Source organism: Hyperoodon ampullatus (genome assembly GCF_949752795.1).
Source record: "Hyperoodon ampullatus genome assembly, chromosome: 11".
NCBI classification, from domain to species: Eukaryota; Metazoa; Chordata; class Mammalia; order Artiodactyla; family Ziphiidae; genus Hyperoodon; species Hyperoodon ampullatus.
Genome location: NC_136924.1, coordinates 95,498,009 through 95,519,329, shown reverse-complemented (window position 1 = coordinate 95,519,329; position 21,321 = coordinate 95,498,009). Strand labels below are relative to the sequence as shown.

The 21,321-nt window shown below is 42.4% G+C and overlaps 1 protein-coding gene across 1 annotated transcript; it reads right to left on the bottom strand.

Moving 5' to 3' along the window:
• Positions 1-4,849: 4,849 nt before the first annotated feature.
• On the bottom strand, positions 4,850-20,507 carry AICDA (activation induced cytidine deaminase; the record flags this gene model as incomplete). The annotated part of the gene is made up of 6 exons (XM_079714988.1): positions 4,850-4,903; positions 5,270-5,385; positions 5,874-6,147; positions 8,704-8,851; positions 13,704-13,741; positions 20,490-20,507. 6 exons carry the CDS (start codon positions 20,505-20,507, stop codon positions 4,850-4,852), a joined length of 648 nt encoding a protein of 215 aa, XP_079571114.1.
• Between the last annotated feature and the right edge of the window lie 814 nt (positions 20,508-21,321).

The following is a 21,321-nucleotide window of genomic DNA, read 5'->3' as shown; positions in this document are numbered from 1 at the left end:
CATGGGCTTAGTTGCTCCTTGGGATGTGGGATCTTCCCGGACCAGGGCTCAAACCCGTGTCCCCTGCATTGGCAGGCAGATTCTTAACCACTGTGCCACCAGGGAAGTCCCTTAATAGAAAATTAGATTTGGAAATCATATTACACAATTTTGAAGGCTTAAAATTAGGTATTGAAATTTGTATCTTTAATAAATTGAACATGTACTTAAATTCTAACATACTATAAATAACATTCTGTGAGCAAAGTCCTCCAATTCCCATCAACAGATTCAGCATTTATTTCTCATGAAAGTATCTTTAAAAAAACCATCATCATCATCACCACCACAGAATGTCAGTGAAATATATTAAGAATTAGTGAATACCATAACTCTTGGCAATAGACTAAGCAAGCGATGTTGACAGCTCCAACTAAGGTGTCAATGGCCTCCAGCTGAAGACCATGAAGAAAATGCCTGCCGTTGAAGAAGTGAGATTTATGACTCTCTGTGAGGGAGAATGCACCTCACTGGGAGCCATGAGCCATGAAATGTCTCAGCATGAGGACGTCTCTCTTACTGGGACACTCCATAGCTATACATTCAATGATAGAATTTGGGCTTTGGTTTGGTCATTTGGGGGAGGGCGTAAGAAAAGGGAAATTTGCTTTAGATTGTGAGGGAGTAGGGTTGATGCTGTGGTTGTTGATAAATCTTTGGGGAAGGCTGACTGCAACAAGGATAAGGCTGTAATTGGTAAAGACGTAGCGGACATTCTTTTTACCCAAGAGAGGGGGTGTTGGGTGTTTTGTGGGTGTCTCAGACAAATTATGAAGTGGCTTTGCTTGCTCTCATTTTATCAGGGTCTTAGAGTCATCTTGTCTCAGGTTGGTATTCTATGAGACTTATGTCCAACAGGGAAATGATATGGCCTGGTTACGAGTATCAGGCCAGTTTTTGACTGTCAGGGGCTGCACCTTGCCCTCCACCGTGCCCCCCCCGCACCCACCAGGTGATAGTAAATAGAGAAAAGTAAATAAATTCAAGAGATTTAGCCCACAAGTCTACAGGACCAGATATAGGGTCAGAGGGAATGTCAGCAGTGATTTCTAGGTTGCTGTCTTCTAGAGGGTGGCAATGCTGTTCACGAGGATAGCACCAGCTTTGTGTAATCCTTCAACTTAACACCAAAAATAAAGAACCTACTGTACGGCACAGGGAACTTTACTCAATACTCTGTAAGGACCTATATGGGAAAAGAATCTAAAAAAGAGTAGATATATGTATAATTGATTCACTTTGCTGTATAGCACAGACTAACACGACATTGTAAATCAACCATACTCCAACAAAAATTAATTTAAAAAAATAAATGAAAAGTTAACATATCATACCCATTTTACAGATGGAAAATTAAAACTTTAGAAAGGTTAAATACCTTGCCCACTGTTGCATGGAATCAGAACTCTGGATTTATCCATTTTGGACATTTCACATAAATGGAATCATACAATAGTTGGTGTTTTGTGTCTGACTTCTTAGCACAATGTTTTCAAGGTTCATCCATTTTGTAAGATGTTTCATTACTTCATTTCTTTGTAACCAAATAAAATACCATCGTACAGATGTACCACATTTGTTTATCTATGTATCAGTTGATGGATGTTTGGGAATTTCCACTTTTGGGCCACCACAAATAATGCTGCTAGAATATTCATGTACAAGTTTCTGTTTGAACATTTGTTGTTAATTCTCAGATATATGCCAAGGAGTGGAATTGCTGTGTCATACAGTAATTATATGTTAATTTTTGAGGAACCACCAAACTGTTTTCATAGTGGTTGCACAATTTTACATTTCCACCAGCCAATATATGGTTCTCATTTCTCCACTTTCTCATATGACGGTTCTAATTTCTCCACATTCTCACCAACGATTGTTATTATTGGTTTTTTTGTTTATAGCTAACCTAGTAGGTATAAGTGGATCTCACTGTGGTTTTGATTTGCATTTCCCTAATGACTAAGGATGTTGAGAATCTCTTCATATGCTTACTAGCAGTCTGTAAATCTTCCTTGGAGAAATGTACTCAAGTCTTTCAGCCGTTTTTGTTTTTTTTTTTTTTGCGGTACGCGGGCCTCTCACTGTTGTGGCCTCTCCCATTGCGGGGCACAGGCTCCGGACGTGCAGGCTTAGCAGCCATGGCTCACGGGCCTAGGCGCTCTGCGGCATGTGGGATCTTCCCAGACTGGGGCACGAACCCCTGTCCCCTGCATCGGCAGGCGGACTCTCAACCACTGCGCCACCGGGGAATCCCCTTTCAGCCGTTTTTAAATTAGGTTGTCTTAAGAGTCCTTTATATATTCTGGGTACTGAATATCCAGAATATATACAGATAATATTGGTAAATATTTTTTTCCCCATTCTGTGAGTCTGAAACCGAATCCTCCTAAAACAAGAGATCCCCTGCTGAGTTTATGATTAACCTCTCTATCCAAAACTTTATCCCCTTTCTTGTCCCACCTCATTCCCCTCAGGATTGAGTCCTATCAAAGAAAAGGGAGGATTGAAAACGACCCTTCCGGGTACAAAAGCCCCACTGTGTCCCCTGTTTCTTGTTTGTAGAAAAAGGCTTTAGGATCTTAGCCTTCCCTGAGTTCCAAAGAGCAGACTTAAGCATGTACTAATTAGGGACATTCTTAGATTTAGGTATTTGATAAACTTTAAGTTAATTTTTGTGTGTATTGTGGTAGAGGTCCACATTCATTCTTTTGCGCATAGATATCCAGTTATTTCAGCATCTTTTGTTGAAAAGACTGTTCTTTCACCCACTGCATGGTCCTGGCACCCTTGTCAGAAATCAGTTGAACATAGATGTGTGGGCTTATTCCTGGACTCTGAATTCTATGCCATCATCCAAATTTTGTAATTTAACCTTTTAAAAATCACTTTTGGATTTACTTTAATTTGGCATTTTTATCTCCAAAACTTCCAAAATTATTTATCATTTATTCAGTTGATTGAAATGAGCCAGAATCAAATTTGCTGTGGGAAAAGTTTACTAAACATCAAGAGGGTTTCATAGCAATGTTATTACAGTGTTAGACTAAACATCAAGAGGGTTTCATAGCAAAGTTATTACAATGTTAGACTATGTTAGAATTACATGCTTTGCTACTAGAAGCATTTCTAAAGGTATAAATGTATGAGACATTAGGAGTCCATTTCAACATATCAGAAAGGGAAATTATGATAAAAATACGAGACACCACATAGCATAAACATACAATATGAATGAATACATGAATAAGGATTTTTAATATTTAACTCTTTCACAAATTATGTACAATAAGAATAAAATAATACAATTATGTGTTCAACCTTTCCTGTGGATCTGTTTATCTGCATTGCAAGGGTTGCTAGGTAATAATTGTACAGTGTTATGGTTATTCTGAATATTTTTCTCACAGTCCAGGATAGTTATTAGGGACAAATGACCACTCTCTGCCATGCTGGCTCACACCATTTTACTGGATAAAACACGATTTCCTTGCAATGCTCTGTCATCCTTCCCTCCCAACTATTCTTCTGTCACAGTCTGTTATATCGTCACATTTCTTTGAGAGAAGCGACACATACATACAAAAAGGGGGAAACCTTGACCTGGTTGGCATTGCTGAGGTTCAAAGACCCATCAGAGAGAATAGATTTTTCTTTTCTCAACATTCCAAGCATTCACTAGTTATATGGGAAATGTATAGTTGCAAAACTATGATTTTAAAAGGATCTTATATATATATATATATATTTTTAATTTTATTTAGTTTTTATATTTGGCTGTGTTGGGTCTTCGTTGCTGCGCGTGGGCTTTCTCTAGTTGGGGTGAGCGGGGCCTACTCTTTGTTGTGGTGCACGGGCTTCTCATTGCGGTGGCTTCTCTTGTGGCTCACGGGCTCTAGGAATGCGGGCTTCAGTAGTTGTGGCTCGCGGGCTCTAGAGCGCAGGCTCAGTAGTTGTGGCGCACCGGCTTAGTTGCTTTGCGGCATGTGGGATCTTCCCGGACCAGGGCTTGAACCTGTGTCCCCTGCATCAGCAGGCAGGTTCTTAACCACTGTGCCACCAGGGAAGCCCTTAAAAGGATCTTTTTGCAGATCTGTTACTTGAGGTATACATTCACTTTTAGCATGTCTTCTTCACAGCCTTCGAATTCATTTTAAGATCCTTTATTATACAAGAGCCTAAAGGTGACCAGGCATTTTCCATACCAAGAAAAAATCCTCTGTACGTACAAACATAAAAACATGCTTCAGACAATTAAAACATACAACACATGCTTGGATATTAATGCTTTGAAGAGATGGCTTGGGGTTACAGTCACCCAGGTTCTCTCATTAGGAAGTTCTGTGGATCACAGGGTGACACAATTTTGTTCACTTGAAAGTGAGCCCCAATGGAAAAGAGTAGAAAATTTTATCATTAATACCACTGAAAACTCAGAACAAGAATCAAATAGTAAAGGATACCGGTTGTAAAACATTTGATCCTCTCACCATGCTCCTCAGCATTTACCTTCTGCTTTCTCTCTGCTTAAACGGCAGAGTATTGACACTTAGGGGCTCCCAGGCCCTGCAGTTCTGTCGTTTCCCAGTAGGGGACGATGCTGCATTTAAAAACTGCACCAGTTGCGGCATTAACCCTGGTGGGTCTGGGTTCCTTCTATTTTCAAGACATTTTAAAAACATCTATGAATACTTTTTTCTAAACTCAGAGAAAGTGAGAGTTGAAGAAAAACAGAATTCTTGAAGGATAGTTCTTTTACCCACTATCTTCAGAGGTATTTCTTTGTATGTGACATTCTTGAAGGTTGGTATCAAAGTCCCAAAGTACGAAATGCATCTCGTAAGTCATCAACCTCATATAGGGGCTGTGGAGAAAAAGAGAGAGTGGATGACTTTGTAAATATTTTTGAAGAAAGTAAGGGGAGCGGGGCTTCCCTGGTGGCGCAGTGGTTAAGAATCCCCCTGCCGATGCAGGGACGGGTTCGAGCCCTGGTCTGGGAAGATCCCACATGCCACGGAGTAACTAAGCCCGAGCGCCATAACTACAGAAGCCTACAGCCTGTGCTCTGTAAAGTTTTCATCAGAGGAAAAATAAGGAGAGAATGATAAATACACACACAAACACACACGACAATGTGGGAAATATAAGAAAAGGAAGTATAAGTAGCTCCAGGGATAGATGACTTTGGAGAGAGAAAGAAAATGAGAAGCAAAGAAGGCCCTTAACTTACCAAAAGGATGCGTCGAAGCTGTCTGGACAGACGAACCGAATTTTCATGCAGCCCCTCCCAGGCTTTGAAAGTTTTTTCATGATTTTCCACAAAAGTATTCCAGCAATAAAAATAATCTATAAAAAAAAGGAGGGGGAAGGGGATAGCTCAGATCTCAAATCATGAGGAAAGAAAGAAAACCCTGTCTCCGCCCAAAGCCTTGGGTCCAAGCCATTTGTTCTTTTTTTTTTTTTTAATATTTTATTTATTTATTTGGTCTTGCTGGTTCTTAGTTGCAGTAGGTGTGCTCCTTAGATGTGGCTCACGGGCTCCTTAGTTGCTGCATGTGAACTCTTACTTGCGGCATGCGTGTGGGATCTAGTTTCCTGACCAGGGATCGAACCCGGGTCCCCTGCATTGGGCGCGTGAGTTTTAACCACTGTGCCACCAGGGAAGTCCCACGCTATTGGTTCTTTTCCTCCAATTCTAGTTGATAACTTTTGGCTCCAAAGGCGAACCAGAACTCCCAGAATTCTGCCCCCCTGGGTCCCCCCCCGCCCCCGCTCTTCCCAATCTGCATTGCAAACCGTGCTTTGCTGAGCCGGGCAGAAAGGTCCCTGCGCACCTTTGAAGGTCATGATGGCGATTTGGACCCCAGCGCGGTGCAGCCGCCGCAGCCCCTCGGGCTCCGCCTTGCGGTCCTTGTCGCAGAAGTAGAGGCGTGCTGTGAAGATCCTCAGACTCAGATTGGGGTACCCTCTCAGGAAGTCGGCCACGTGCCGCGCACAGTCGTAGCAGGGGCTCCAAGACGTGAACCAGGTGACACGGTAGCACCGCCCGGGGTCCAGGTCCCAGTCGGAGATGTAGCGGAGGAAGAGCAACTCCACGTGGCATCCCGCCTGGGGAGAGAGCAGGGGGCTCAGCGGAGGGTTACTGACCTTGACTGCCCTGCCGGTAACGTGACAGTCATTAATTCGTGTCGCTCCCAGGGTGATCTTTTTGGGGGTGTTTTTTTTTTGTGGTACGCGGGCCACTCACTGTTGTGGCCTCTCGCGTTGCGGAGCACAGGCTCCGGACGCGCAGGCTCAGCAGCCATGGCTCACGGGCCCAGCCTCTCCGCGGCATGTGGGATCTTCCTGGACCGGGACACGAACCCGTGTCCCCTGCATCGGCAGGCGGACTCTCAACCACTGTGCCACCAGGGAAGCCCGTGTCTGCAGTTTTGTCCTAGGTTACAGGAAGGTTAAGCAACTGCCGGAAAGGACACAGTGTGAGTGGTGAGCCCAAACACTTTGCACTTTCGGCCCTAGGAAGGGAAAAGCGTACAGCTTCTCTGTGGAGCGGGGAGGATGGAATGAGTTGGGTGGATGAAGGAGCACCACGCTATCTGAGATTTAATTTTTGTTTGTGAAGCTCCTTTTCCTTCCTTGGAGGGGAAGGAAAATGGCTTGGAAGGGCTGTTGATGGAACGTGGTGGAAATACACTGGACCACTAAGTGGAGGTCAGAAAATCTAGGGTTAGGAGAGAGATTATGAGACTGACAGGTGAGTGTTTTTTTTTTTAATTAATCAATTAATTAATTTATTTATTATTTTTGGCTGTGTTGGGCCTTCATTGCAGTGCGCGGGCTTCTCATTACATTGGCTTCTCTTGTTGCAGAGCACAGGCTCTAGGTGCGCAGGCTTCAGTAGCTGTGGCACACAGCCTCAGTAGTTGTGGCATGCAGCCTCAGTAGTTGTGGTTCGTGGGCCCTAGAGTGCAGGCTCAGTAGTTGGGGCACATGGGCTTAGCTGCTCCACGGCATGTTGGATCTTCCTGGACCAGGGATCGAACCCATGTCCCCTGCATTGGCAGGCGGATTCTTAACCACTGTGCCACCAGGGAAAGTCCCTGAGCGTTGTTTTGAGAGAGGTAATAGGCGCCACTGGGGCTAAGAGCAATTAAATACAGGCATACCTATATTATTGTGCTTGGCTGTATTGGACTTTGCAGATATTTAGCGTTCTGAAGGTTTGTGGCAACCCGGTCTTGAGTATGTCTATCAGCATCATTTTTTCCAACAGCATTTGCTCACTTTGTGTTTCTGTGTCACGTTTTGGTAATTCTTGCAAATTTCAAATTTTTCATTATTATATTTGTTATGGTGATCTGTGGTCAGTGATCTTTGTTACCACTATGATTCGCTGAAGGCTTAGATGATAACAGTTTTTAGCAATAAGCTTTTAAAATTAAGGCATGCACTCTTTAGAAAAAAATTTATTTGGCTGTGCCGGGTCTTAGTTGTGGTGCACGGGATCTTTACTTGTGGCATGCTGGATCGGTAGCTGCATGTGAATTCAGTTGCGGTGTGGCATGTGGGACCTAGTTCCCCGACCAGGGATCGAACCTGTGCCCCCTGCAGTGGAAGCGCAGAGTCCTAACCACTGGACCGCCAGGGAATTCCCAGCACGTCCCCTTAATACTGCAGAAAAGTCATTAGTCTCAGAATCTGAAGGCCCAGGTTCCATTTCCTGGCATCGCCACTCTTGTGACTTAAACAAGTCACCCAACTCTTGGATCTCCTGATTCCTCATCAGTGGAATGAAGCTTTGTTGTGAGGATTAAATGAGAGGGAAGGAAAGGGTTGTTAACACAAAAGCTTTCTATGTTTAGAATGTGTCTTATTACCAAATAGGAAAGATTAGAATGTAAAACAATTGCAGTGAGAAAATTTACATAATACAAATGGAGGCCAAAAAATTGGAGAGTAAAACTAGCCCTAGAAACTAGCCAGTGTCATTCCACTCATGGATTGTTTCCTGGGATTCCACCAAGACTAGATGTCACTGCATTTTATGAGAGGAAATATTCATTGGCAGAAGAGTATGTGAACCCATCTGGGTTTTGGTGAAGAAGTCTCTTGGAAATGTAATTGTCTGATCTTCAAGTTTTAACGAAGGGCTTCCCTGAGTTTTCTGAGGCTCGCTATTACGTATGTACTTACTGGCCTCCGATCTAGGTGAGCAGGAAGGTATAGGACTCATTTGGAAGACAGAATGGAGTCATTAATTTTTCCTAAATTTTTCTTCCTTAATTTAAAAGAAATTTAAAGCCACAGTTTGTTTTTCCACATTTAAAATTCAGCTTGAATGAGCTGTATATATTCCCCCAAATCAAAAGCCTCTTTCTTTGGATATCTTATTTAATCTCAAAGGCAATTTGGTTGCTGGGGAAAGGAGAGGAAGTTTGGGGGCAGTTATTCTTGGCATTGAAGCAAGGTGTGGCCTTGATGTGCTCAGCGTGATTGGGGAGGACATTAAATGACACCCTTTGGGGTATTTCTATTGTGGTTGCAGGGACATGTAAAAATGAGATTTGAGGAATCTAGTGGAGACAAATGAAACAGGCTGAAAGTGGTACCATCAGCAGGTGGCTCTAAAAATGCCCTGCCTGGGAAGCAGGTATTAATTGATACCTTGTTTCGAAGGTGCCCAAAGTCCAGGGAGAAGGAGGTGGCGCTATCCCGCCGCTTCACCACGTAGCATAAGTAGGTTTCATGGCGGCCCTTAGCCCAGCGCACGTTTTTGAAGTGGTAAAGAAACTTCCTCCGCTTCATCAGGAGGCTGTAGGTGAGAGGAGGGAGGAAGTGCAGGCGCACCGCTGATCCTCTGGTCACTCCTGGCTTCCCTTCAGCTTTGTAAAAAAAATCTGTAATACTTGGGCCAAACCAAAGGAGACGCTCTTGCTTTCCTTGGTTGGATGCCTGAGACTTACTGAGCTTGGAATCCATTACAACCCCCTTATCATGCTTATATTTAAGACCCGTTGAGACAACAAGAAACCTAAAGCCATATGCGCTCACCGGACAGGCCCCTCCCATGGCTGCCTTCTAGTTGCTGATAACTTGGAATCACAAACCTGTTTCCCCAGTCCCATACTGATCTTTTCAGGTTTCCCCTCCAATCTCTACCTAAATGTCCAACATGGACCTCTAAGTCACGGGGTTAACGCAGCATTCCCAGATTGCCCTTTCCTGAGCTGCCTCTCCTCTCCTACTGACTTTCCATCCCAAGTAACCAGGCTAAAAGCTTGGAATCATTTTTGATTCTCCTTCACTCCTCATATTGAATTAATTTATTAATCATCTAAATTTATTGAGTCAAACTTTCAAATATTTCTGGATTTGTTCCTGCTCTCCTTCCTCTGTTCTCTGCTTCAGTCCAAGCTCTAATCTTTCCCTTTATCTATTGTCCTGACCTCTTAACTGGTCTCTCTGCCCGCAGTCCCTTCAAAATAACATTTTCCATGAGGTGCCTGAGAAATCTCACAAAAGCCCAGGTGTGGGCCAGTCATTCTGATACCGAAAAGCCCCTAACTTCCACTGGTAGAATAAACTCCAAACTCTTTAATACAATAAAGCTTTTTTTTTTTTTTTTTTTTTTTTTTTTTGCGGTACACGGGCCTCTCCCTGTTGTGGCCTCTCCTGTTGCGGAGCACAGGCTCCGGACGCTCAGGCCCAGCGGCCATGGCTCACGGGCCTAGCCGCTCTGCGGCATGTGGGATCCTCCCAGACCGGGGCACAAACCCGTGTCCTCTGCATCGGCAGGCGGACCCCCCAACCACTGCGCCACCAGGAAAGCCCTACAGTAAAGCTTTTACATTTGGACATCAATCTACACTTCTAGCCTCGTTTCCTAGTATTTTCTCTTTTCCGCATCACTTCAGCCTCCCCGCCATGCCTGCAGCAGGACCCCTGGCACTAGTCTTTTCTTTCCAGCCACCTGACTGCAAGCTTCCCTGCCTTTTTTTCCACTGGGCAAAACCTACCCATCCTTCAAAGCCTTAACCACAATTTAAGACCATTCTCACTGCCACTATGCTGAAATTTCTAGGCAAAATCAAACATTAACAGCAACAAAAAACCCTTCCGTAGTTTCCTACTGTTCTCCGCTTATCCTTATCAAAGCATTCAACCTTTGTTATCAATTGATTGCTATGTCTGTCTCCTCAATTAGAATTTCTGTGTTTTGAGTCAGGAAGTGTCACTTTCTGAGTCATGCTTTTTAAAAGTATGTCAACTTGCATACTACTAAAAAGTAGAAAGTTAAAATTTTTTAAATGCTTAACCAGTATATCTAGTGATAATTAGACATACTATCTAATGATAATTACTGTTAATATACTTAAGTTTTTCGTTCTAGTCTTTTTTATAGGCATGTATTTACAGGATTTAGATTAGGCTGATTTCCTGTGTAAATTTGCAATATAACCTAAATATTTTGCAGTGTTCTTCACACATGGGGGGTGTGGGTGGGGCGGGTTAGGGGAGGGGCGGATTGCTCTTTGTTTCCCAACACAGTGTCTTGCATATCATAAGCACTAAATTGAGTTGAATTTGTGGAAATACTCTCTGCTAACAGAAGTTTCTTTGTGGTTGTGAACACACCACAAGCTATACAGTGTGGCTGATACCAAAGCATCAGGAGTGAGTGTCCCTGGTTTTTGTCCTTGGACTTTTCCAGAAATGTACTTATCTAATCTGTGGAGATAATGTTGCCACCTAGTGGCACTGAGCAGAAGTGCAGAGGACTTGTCAAAGTAATGACCTAGTCATTAATTTGAATACGGTTTGCTGGCAAGAGAATTGAAACTTTTTTCAATTTTTTTTTTTTTACATTGAGGTATAATTTACATACTTCGCCCATTTAAAATGTACAATTCTATGAATATTGGCAGATGTAAACACCCAAAACTGCTACCACAATCAGGATACAGAACATTTTCAGGGCACCCCTCCCCCACAAGTTTCCTCACCCAACTTTTCAGTCAATTCTTCCCCACCCTCGCAGGCAAGCACTAAACTGCTTTCTGCAACTATAAATTATTTTCTAGAATTTCATATAAAGCACACATTATTTCCTCCTTTGTGTCTGGCTTCTTTCACTAAGCATGTTATGACTGTGACATTCATTCCTGGTGTTGCATGTATCAGTATAGTTTGTTCTTTTTTATGGCAAAGCAATATTCCATGGCTTAGATACAGCACATTTCGTTTATTCATTCACCTGTTGATGGACGTTTGGATTGTTTCCATTTTGGGGCTATTGTGAATAAAGCTTCTACATTGATGTACTAGTCTTTGTATGGACATACGTTGATTATTGATATTTTAATAATGAAATACATGAGATAGACCCTGAAGTCAGGTTCTCAAATGTCACACTTATTAAGTAGATAAGCAAGGGCTGGAGATTTTTAAAGCTGTTGCAATTTGAATGTCTTCCTCACACACATGAAGGTTATTGGAATCCACATTTTTTTTTTTTTTTGGCCATGCTTCAGGGCATGTGGGATCTTAGTTCCCCCACCAGAGATCGAACCTGTCCTCCCTGCAATGGAAGCACAATATCTTAACCACTGGGCTGCCAGGGAAGTCCCTGGAATCCACTTTAAATCCTGAGGCAGAGATGGTGATACATCTAAATCACCAGTATATACATTACGTATGGGAAACCATATAAAAATTAGTCAATCAGATTTTTAGAATTAAAAATGCACAATTGACAGGAATCCGAAATGGATGCTAACAAAGATCTAATGATAATTGGCTTTATTTTAAAGTGATAATAATTTACACGGTGACCACCGCAGCACTACCTCTGTTACTATTACGATTGTTAAATAATTAACACAATCAGCCTCAGCATAGAACATAAACCGAATACATAATACATGCTTAATAAATACTGGAGTGGAAGAAAAAAAATTCTCTCTTTGGGGCCCAGTTTTAAATAGATTAAGCATAATCTCTTCATATCTTATTCATTCATAATTCATATTCATAATCTATACCAGTAAATTCCTTTTACATTTAACCTGTCTTCCTGGGGTGTGTGGATGAGAAGTGGAGGAAGGGGGACTATATGATGCACTGCAGGTGGTGTGGGAGCCCTGTTACCATGAGGAGTAAAAAAAAGTGTCCTGGGAGTATAAGAAAGGACAGGACATAGAGTAAGGGATTCAGTTAGCCTTCTATCTCCTACCCCACATGAAAATACAATAGCTCTGTTTCCATCAGAAGATACCAGTCACAGTGAAGTGAATTGCATGGCTATGGCCTTGTTAATTAACTATCTTGATCCATCACTTTCTTTAACTATAGCTGGGGGCCTATTTCCAGCACCCTGTGCTCCTCTGGTTTCTCTTAAGTGTACGGAGGACTCGGCAGAGACAGTCTGTAAGGCCTGCAGGTTGACAGCTGCGCAGGACAGCTGTGTTCCCTGAGGCAGAACACTGGCTGCATCCCCAGCAATGCAAACCAGAGACAAATGGGTTAAAAATAATCATGACAAGGTCACCCTCTCCTGCCGTGTGCCATTATTACTGTGCTCTGCAGATAGTATTTTCCTTAATGAAAATCATGTATTTCCCTTTTTCTCCTGTTGAATTTCATCTCCTTTGCCTTCTCTGACTTTCTCTGAATTTCAGCTCTGATTTGACCATTGCTTTGCATTTCATTATTTACAAGTATCTCCACTGAGACTTTTTCCTCTCTCTTTTACCTCAGATTAGTTTTCAAAATCTCACTGTAAACTGAGCTGACATTTGACATTTTTGCCCTCAATTTTCTGAAGAACATTGAATCTACCATTAAGATTCTTAGCTCTGTAGTTTAAACTCTTTGTAAAAGAATTAAATTGAGGTAAAGTATGGATTAGGTGTACATTTTCATACATTTGCAATAATCAAAAATAGGAATAGATTAAGTTCTATGACAATAACATAATTGTCATAAACTTCATGTGAAGACATTGTGAAAATCTTACAAAATACACACTAGAGAAGTAAGTTAAGTCATGTCTGAAGAAATGGAAAGACTAGGTAAATAATAAATGCCATTTGACTGCCTAACAATTGGGCCTTTAATATTAAATAAGTTGCTTGACTGATTTATCTCCTTTATAATAGCAGACACAGTCATAGTGACCTGCAAGCAATTAATTTTGAATATTGGCATTTAAAAAATAATTTCTTGACTGTGTAATTATTCAGTAAAGTCTCCCTAGTAAAGCTTTTCTTCAAGGGGTTTCATAGTTGAATGTTTACAGAATTATTACAGTTACCACTACTGTTAGTATAATATTGCTATGAGCTTTTCATGATTTCACTCTCTTAACATTTGCTTGTTCATATTACTACCATAAACTAGTTCTAACTGCAAGGACAAGTCAATACATAGTGCATAAAAGCTCTTTTGACTATGGGAAAAAGAGAGAAAGAGACAGTTGGGTGGAAAGCATGTTAAGATCTGAACAGAAGATGAGGCAGAACTAGAAAAATAAATGTGCATCTTGACCAAGCAGGTCTTGTGAGTCAGACAGTGACAGGGGAGAAGGGGAGAATCTACCCATCTTATTACTCAGATTTGCTCTGAGGGGAAGGACAACACAACCACCCACGAGCCGACTGCTTTACCTGTCCATGGTGGACTCCAGCGTGTCTTTCTTGGCTCCCTGAAAGTCTTAGGAAGGGAAGCTTTCCTCCAGCACTGCTGCTGCACTGGCTGACAGTGCTTGGGCCCTACACATTCAAATCTGAACTCAGTTCTTTATGCCCCTCCCCACAGCAACATCACCACCACCAGGCAGCCTTCCTCCTGTGTGGGTCCAGTGAAGATGGGCGGGGTTTTCACACACCGAATCACATAGTTAAAATGATTGGGGGCCACTCTGCCTAATGCATAGGTTCCTTTAGGGCTGACTCTTTAAAAGTCCAGTCCATGCTCCACAGGTAATATAGATCAGGAGGCAGGAGGAGTAGACAGTTTGTAAATTGTAATCATGGTAAAATGATATCTTTAACTTTAGAAGCATAATAATAATCATAGTAACTTTATTTATTTATAATTTTTTATTTATTTAATTTATTTATTTTTGGCTGCGTTGGGTCTTCATTGCTGCACGTGGGCTTTCTCTAGTTGCAGTGAGCGGTGCGGTGCGCTGGCTTCTCATTGCCGTGTCCTCTCTTGTTGTGGAGCCCGGGCTCTAGGCGCGTGGGCTTCAGTAGTTGTGGCACACGGGCTCAGTAGTTGTGGCTTGCCGGCTCTAGAGCGCAGGCTCAGTAGCTGTGACACACGGGCTTAGTTGCTCTGTGGCATGTGGGATCTTCCCGGACCGGGACTCGAACCCGTGTCCCCTGCATTGGCAGGCAGATTCTTAACTACCGCGTCACCAGGGAAGCCTGTAACATTTATTTAAAGGCATCTTGTGTTCCATCAGCCAAAAGCATCTATTCCCTCATTTAATTACACAATATCTCTGAGTCTCAATAGAGACCAGCACTAACTGCTCCTGCTTTGTGACTGGGCAAGTAAACTCAGTTATATAGAACTTAGGACAGAGATTTTGCTTCCCAAGCCACTTCTTTGATTGCTTTACAAGAATTGCTAGAAGACTGGATGATTACACCAAAGGATTTTTGCATAAGCCATGTTTTCCACAAACATGGAAGCCATATGCTAATTTGAAGTCAGAAGCAGCAGCATCTCAAAGAACAACAAAAAAAGATTTATTTCATCAGAATCAGCATCTAAATGACTGCACTGAACTTGGAAAACAGGTCGGGCTTTTCAAATAAGAGACTTTAAATTCCTTCCCTCATGCAAGCTGGTCTATTAAAGATTTTGCTTCTCCCTCCTACCTGAGGCCATATGCATTCTATTTATTCATTCAGTAGAAACTTGATACCCACTAGATGATAGAAACTGTGCTGGTGTTACAATAGTGAGCAAAGCAGCAAGGGTTCCTGCTCTCTTCCTGCCTCAAGGATTTGAATACCATCTATACATTGATGATTCCCCAAATCTGTAGTTCTAGGCTGGACCTCTCCCTTGACCTCAAGGCAAGTATGTCCATCTTCCACCTCAGCATCTCCATTTGGATGTCTGATGGGCATTTCAAACACGGCTGAAACTGAGCACCTGTTCTCTCTCCCAACATATAACCTGCTCCTTTTGCTGCCTTCCCTGTCTCAACGGCATCAATGGCACTGTCATTCTTCCCATTGCTCAGGCCAACCTGGCCGTCTTCTTGATTGCTCTCTTCCTTTTAAATCCCATGCCCACGGGGAAGGCTGGGGGTGGGGGCAGGGAGGGATAGACTGGGAGTTTGGGATTGACATGTACACACTGCTATATTTAAAGTAGATAACCAACAAGGACCTGCTGTATAGCACAGGGAACTCTGCTCAGTATTCTGTAATAACCTAAGTGGGAAAAGAATTTGAAAAAGAACAGATACATGTATATGTACAACTGATTCACTTTGCTGTACACCTGAAACAAACACAACATTGTTAATCAACTATACTCCAATATAAAAAATAAAAATTAAAAAAATAAGTAAATCCCATGCCCAAATCCTGTTCACTGACCACTTTCACCACCTCCAGGTCTAAACAACCTGGATGGTTACATTCAGCCTCTCAACGGGTCTTCCTTTCTTCAATTACAGACTATGCTCTGCACAGCAATCCTTCCGAAATATTTAATTTATTTATTCTAATTTAAAATTTTTATTCATTTATTTATTTTATTTTGGTTGCGCTGGGTCTTTGTTGTGGCAGGCGGGCTCCTTAGTTGTAGCATGAGAACTCTTAGTTGCAGCATGCATGTGGAATCTAGTTCCCTGATCAGGGATCAAACACGGGCCCCCTGCATTGGGAGTCTGGAGTCTTAACCACTGCGTCACCAGGGAAGTCCCCTGAAATACTTTAGTTCATGTCTCTCTGCTCTCAGAACTCTCCATGGTCCCTCATTTTCTCAGTAATAGCCAACATCCTTACAGTGGGTCACCAGACCCTCTGCCACCTGCCCCTGCCATACCTCTCTCCTTGCTTGCACAGAGAACACAGAGGAGCAAAGAATACTTGCTGACCCTTCTGCCTGGAATGCTCTTCCCCTGTATATTGTTACAGCTTGATCCCTTATCTTTTTTTTTTTGCGGTACGCGGGCCTCTCACTGTTGTGGCCTCTCCCGTTGCGGAGCACAGGCTCCGGACGCGCAGGCTCAGCGGCCATGGCTCACGGGCCCAGCCGCTCCGCGGCACGTGGGATCTTCCTGGACCGGGACACGAACCCGTGTCCCCTGCATCGGCAGGCGGACTCTCAACCACTGCGCCACCAGGGAAGCCCTGATTCCTTATCTTTACTCAAATACTCCCTCGTAGTTGAGGCTTTTTCTTGTCCCATATCTAAAATTTCAACTATATCCCATCATCCTGACCTTTCCTTTTCCCTTTTCCTAATGTATATTTCTCTTTAGCACGCATCACTTAAACTACAGTATCGTGTACGTTCATTGAGCCTTAGGTCCATGACAGGAGGATTTTTTGGTCGGTTTCTTTTTTACCCACATGGAGAAAAAGTACATAGTACCTGGTATAATAGACACTGAAAAAAGTATTGAATGAAACCAATAAGGATCTCATGGAAGTTAAATTCAAGTGGGGAAGAGACATTAATTAAGTAATTGCATTCACATGTAAATATATAATTAAAACAGTGATGTTTAATATGAAAGAAAAGTACACATCTCATAACAAGAGACCTAACTGGCCGAGGGACCGGTGAGAGAGAGCGCTCCTGGTTGGGAGGTGGTGATAGCTCTCCTCTCAGTCAAGATCCTTTTAGATTATGGAAGGAAGCTCCGGAGTATATGCTGTTTCCTCTCTACATTTCATGCCCAACCCAAAAACTTTCTAATCACATCCTTTGTTAAACCATAGAACTCTACCCTTCCCTATTTGTCCTGCACCTGTCCTCACCCATCAATACCACAACTTTAAGGGGAATTTCTGAAGTGAGCGTTAATTCAAATAACAGCTAATGCTTTGAATTCTTATTATGGTTAGGTTTGTGCCAAGGCTTTAAATACAAGCTAGGCAAATTTAGGAAAACTGGTGGTGGGGGCATTCTCTTGTAAGCTCCTGAGTTGTGATCAAGGTCACTGATTCTCTGGATTACGAATTCTTTGCTCCAGTGGGGGTCCCCAGAGGGGGATGGCATGATGCTAGTTCACTCTGAAGGACTCTCTGGGAGAGGGTGGATTGAGTGTGGGGCGAGCCTCACTTCCCTTTACAATGACTTTCCTCCAGTACAACCACACTAAATTGTAAAGGTGCAGCAGGTTTAAATATTTATTTCTTTATTTGGCTGCATGGGGTCTTAGTTGCAGCACGTGGGATCATTCGTTGCAGCATGCGGGCTCAGTAGTTGCAGCATGCGGGCCTTCTAGTTGTGGCGCACGGGCTCAGTTGCCCCGCGGCCCATGGGATCTTAGTTCCCCGACTAGGGATCGAACCCTCGTCCCCTGCTTTGGAAGGCGGATTCTTAACCACTGGACCACCAGGGAAGCCCCAAGGTACAGCAGGTTTTACCGAAGTTTGGAGAGCCAAAGGGAATGATACATGTGAGAGAAAGAGAAGTCACATACATTAATTCATTGTCATATATATCAATACATTAATTATAGCTTTTTATAGTTTGAATATTTGCAAGGAATTAAACGCTACACAAGAGCTCTGCTCATGAACAAACCCCACTCCTAGCCTTGCTCCCCTGTCTTCACGTCCACTCCTCTGTTATAAAACCCTACCCTGTGTTGACATGGGTTATTCTCCCCCAAGGATCTAAGCTTCCTCTCTATACATTCTTTTCTCCGAGTCTAATTATCTGTGGAATAATTCCTCAGGGCACCAGAAAGACAGGAGATGGTCACCTTTGGCATAGAACAGATGAGTGAGGAACATAGGGACGGAGACTTTTCAAAATTCTTCTGAAGGGAATTCCCTGGCGGTCCAGTGGTTAGGACTTTCACTGCCAGGACTTTCACTGCGGAGGGTGTGGGTTTAATCCCTGGTGGGGGGAACTGAGATCCCACAAGCCCTGCAGCACAGCCCAAAAAAACAAAACTAAAGTTCCTCAGCAGAAGACAAGGTGAGATCATCCAAGGGCATGTAAAAATGTTTCCTCAGATATGAGGTGCACTTTTATCCTATTATCAACCGATTGTCCAGAGAATAACACAAACACACACACACACACTTCCAAATAATAAATATTAATTCTTAGAGATGGTAACATCTCTAAATCCAAAAACTAGAAAAAAATGTCCTAGCTGCCCCAATGGGAAGACCCCTCACTGATACTGCATGATTAGGCAAAACTGTATTAGCTCCTTTTGTATATTCTCTCTTTTCAAATGATGACCTTTTGTTCCAGCCAGAAATAGGAAAATAGACCCATTGATGATGCACATGCTTCTCTTTTGTTTAGTGTTGGCTTGGTTTGGTTTCTTGGATTTTAACCTTTCCCCCCCACCCCCCTTGGCTGCACTGTGCGTGGCATGTGGGATCTTAGCTCCCCGACCAGGGATCCAACCCATGCCCCCTGCAGTGGAAGTGCAGAGTCTTTAACTACTGGACTGCCAGGGAAGTCTCCAACCATTTTTAAATGCACAATTCAGTGGTATTAATTGCATTCATAACGTGCAACCATCACCACTATCTGTTTCCAAAACTTTTCATGACCCCAAAAAGAAAACCCATAATCATTAAGCCAAAACTCACCATTCCCCCCCGCCATCCAACCCCTGGTAATCTCTATGAACTTGCCTATTCTAAACACTCATAAGTGGAAACATACAATCTTTGTCCTTTTGTGTCTGCCTTATTTCATTCTGCATAATGTTTTCAAGATTGATCCATGTTATAGCATGCAGCAGAACTTCATTCCTTTTTATGGTCAGCCTTACTTCAAAACCCATGCAATGCTGTCATGCTGGTAAAATCAACCCTGCAGATATTATCTGTTGACGATATCAGTTTAGAAAACTTCATCAGAGCTGCACAGAGGGGTTTTTCCCCCATATTACTGTGTCTTTAGAATTGGGCTTGGCTGCGTATGTCAGGCAAACTCAATAGATTGCTTATGCAAGATACAATTTCTCTCCCACATAGAAAATGTAGACTGTTGGCCTAGTGAGTAATTAAATCTAAATCTAATTGAAGCATGGACTTTGGAGCTCTTTGTTTTGTCAAAAGAGTCTCTGTTGGACATTTTTAGCCAGAATGTTTTCCCATTTCTCAGTTCAATGATGAAACGTGAGTCTTAGCCAGGCAGCAAAGAGAAATAAAACACTACATATTGGGAAACATACAAGACCAGGCAATATGGGAGAGAATAGAGAAAGGTGGCCATCAAGTCAGTTCCTCCAAATTAGTTTCCAAAGCAGAATTATCTGTGGATATTTATTCTATTTTATAAATTAGATTTGATAGGGTTGGCAGAATCTAATAAACACAAAATAGTCAATGTACATTTTTGTATCCTATCTCCTGTTTTGAAAATCTTACTTTTCAGTGTATAGGCTACATAAAGAAGATTCTCTCCAACATACACAAATGTTTTAGATATCCAGTACTTGAAAATGAAGGTGCTAGGGAGGAAAAAAAATCTACTGTGTTTGTTTTGATGTTCTCTCCCTTCGGGGGCAACTCAAAAAGTGCTTCTATAAGTAATTTATAAAAAGCATCTTTGAAAACTGAAATTCATTTAATATTTATTGAAGACCTATTATGAGAAAGCTGAGCTTTGAAGGGGAACAATTATGCACATTATAGTTCAAGGAATTTATAATTTTGTTTAAAGCTTTAAAATAGACAATACTGGAACTTCCCTGGTGGTCCAGTTGTTAAGAATCTGCCTTCCAATGCAGAGGACACAGGTTCGATCCCTGGTTGGGGAACTAAGATCCCACATGCCATGGGGCAACTAAGCCCTCGCGCTCTAGAGCCCGCACGCTGAAACTACTGAGCCCACGTGCCGCAACGAAAGATCCTGTATGCCGCAACTAAGACCCGATGCAGCCGAATAAATAAATAAAAATAAAATAGACAATACTTAAAATGACAATATAAAAAAATTAAATGTCAATAAAAGACTAAAATAAAAATGACAGAATCATAGCATCTCAAAGTTGAAGGGACCTTAGCGTTCATCCAGCCCTGTGCTTCTCAAAATGGGATACACATATCTTTACACCTAAATTTGAGTACATGGCAGTATATCAGGGAGTAGGTCAAACCTACAAGATAAACAGGTCGTGTTATCCTAGAGCATAAAAGTTTTCCAAAGATATGGGGAAAATATTGTATTTAAAATTATTTAGAGTAGAATATAATATGCATGTTAGTTTTCCTTACCCTTATGCTTTTCCCCATTACCCTCTATCACCCTCATTTAAAAAGTAAAATTCCTCATGACATGGAAGGTTTCAACAATCTTTATTCTCCCCATATGGAGAGTAAGCCCACATTTGGCAGGCCCACAGGTAAACAGAGGATCATGTAAAATGTTAAAGAGAAAACATAGATTCCAGGGAAATTTCAGCCCAACATGGGGGGCAGTTTGAGATTATAGCCTCAGATACTCAGCATTTCTTATTTTACTCTTCTTTATAGGACAGTTTAATGGGAAAAACAAAATAGAGAACCAATGATTCCACAATTCTTTGTAGAGACTTTTTGCTAAGGCGTCCCAAACAGTGGTCTCCTACCCTCTTGTTTAATCCCATTAACAGGACACCATTGCCCACTCGGTGCCATGAGTTCAGAGGAAGGAGAGACTCCATAATCTAAAGCTTCATAATAGACCTAGTTCTTTTTTTTTTTCTTTTATAAGTTTATTTATTTATTTATTTTTGTCTGAGTTGGGTCTTTGTTGCTGTGCGTGGGCTTTCTTTAGTTGCGGCGAGCGGGGGCTACTCTTCGTTGCGGTGCACGGGCTTCTCATTGTGGTGGCTTCTCGTTGCAGAGCACAGGCTCTAGGTTCGCAGGCTTCAGTAGTTGTGGCACGTGGGCTTCAGTAGTTGTGGCCCACAGGCTTAGTTGCTCCACAGCATGTAGGATCTTCCCGGACCAGGGCTCGAACCCGTGTCCCCTGCATTAGCAGGCGGATTCTTAACCACTGCACCACCAGGGAAGCCCTAGACCTAGTTCTTGATTGAGACTCTGATGAATGTATAAAATTTTAATA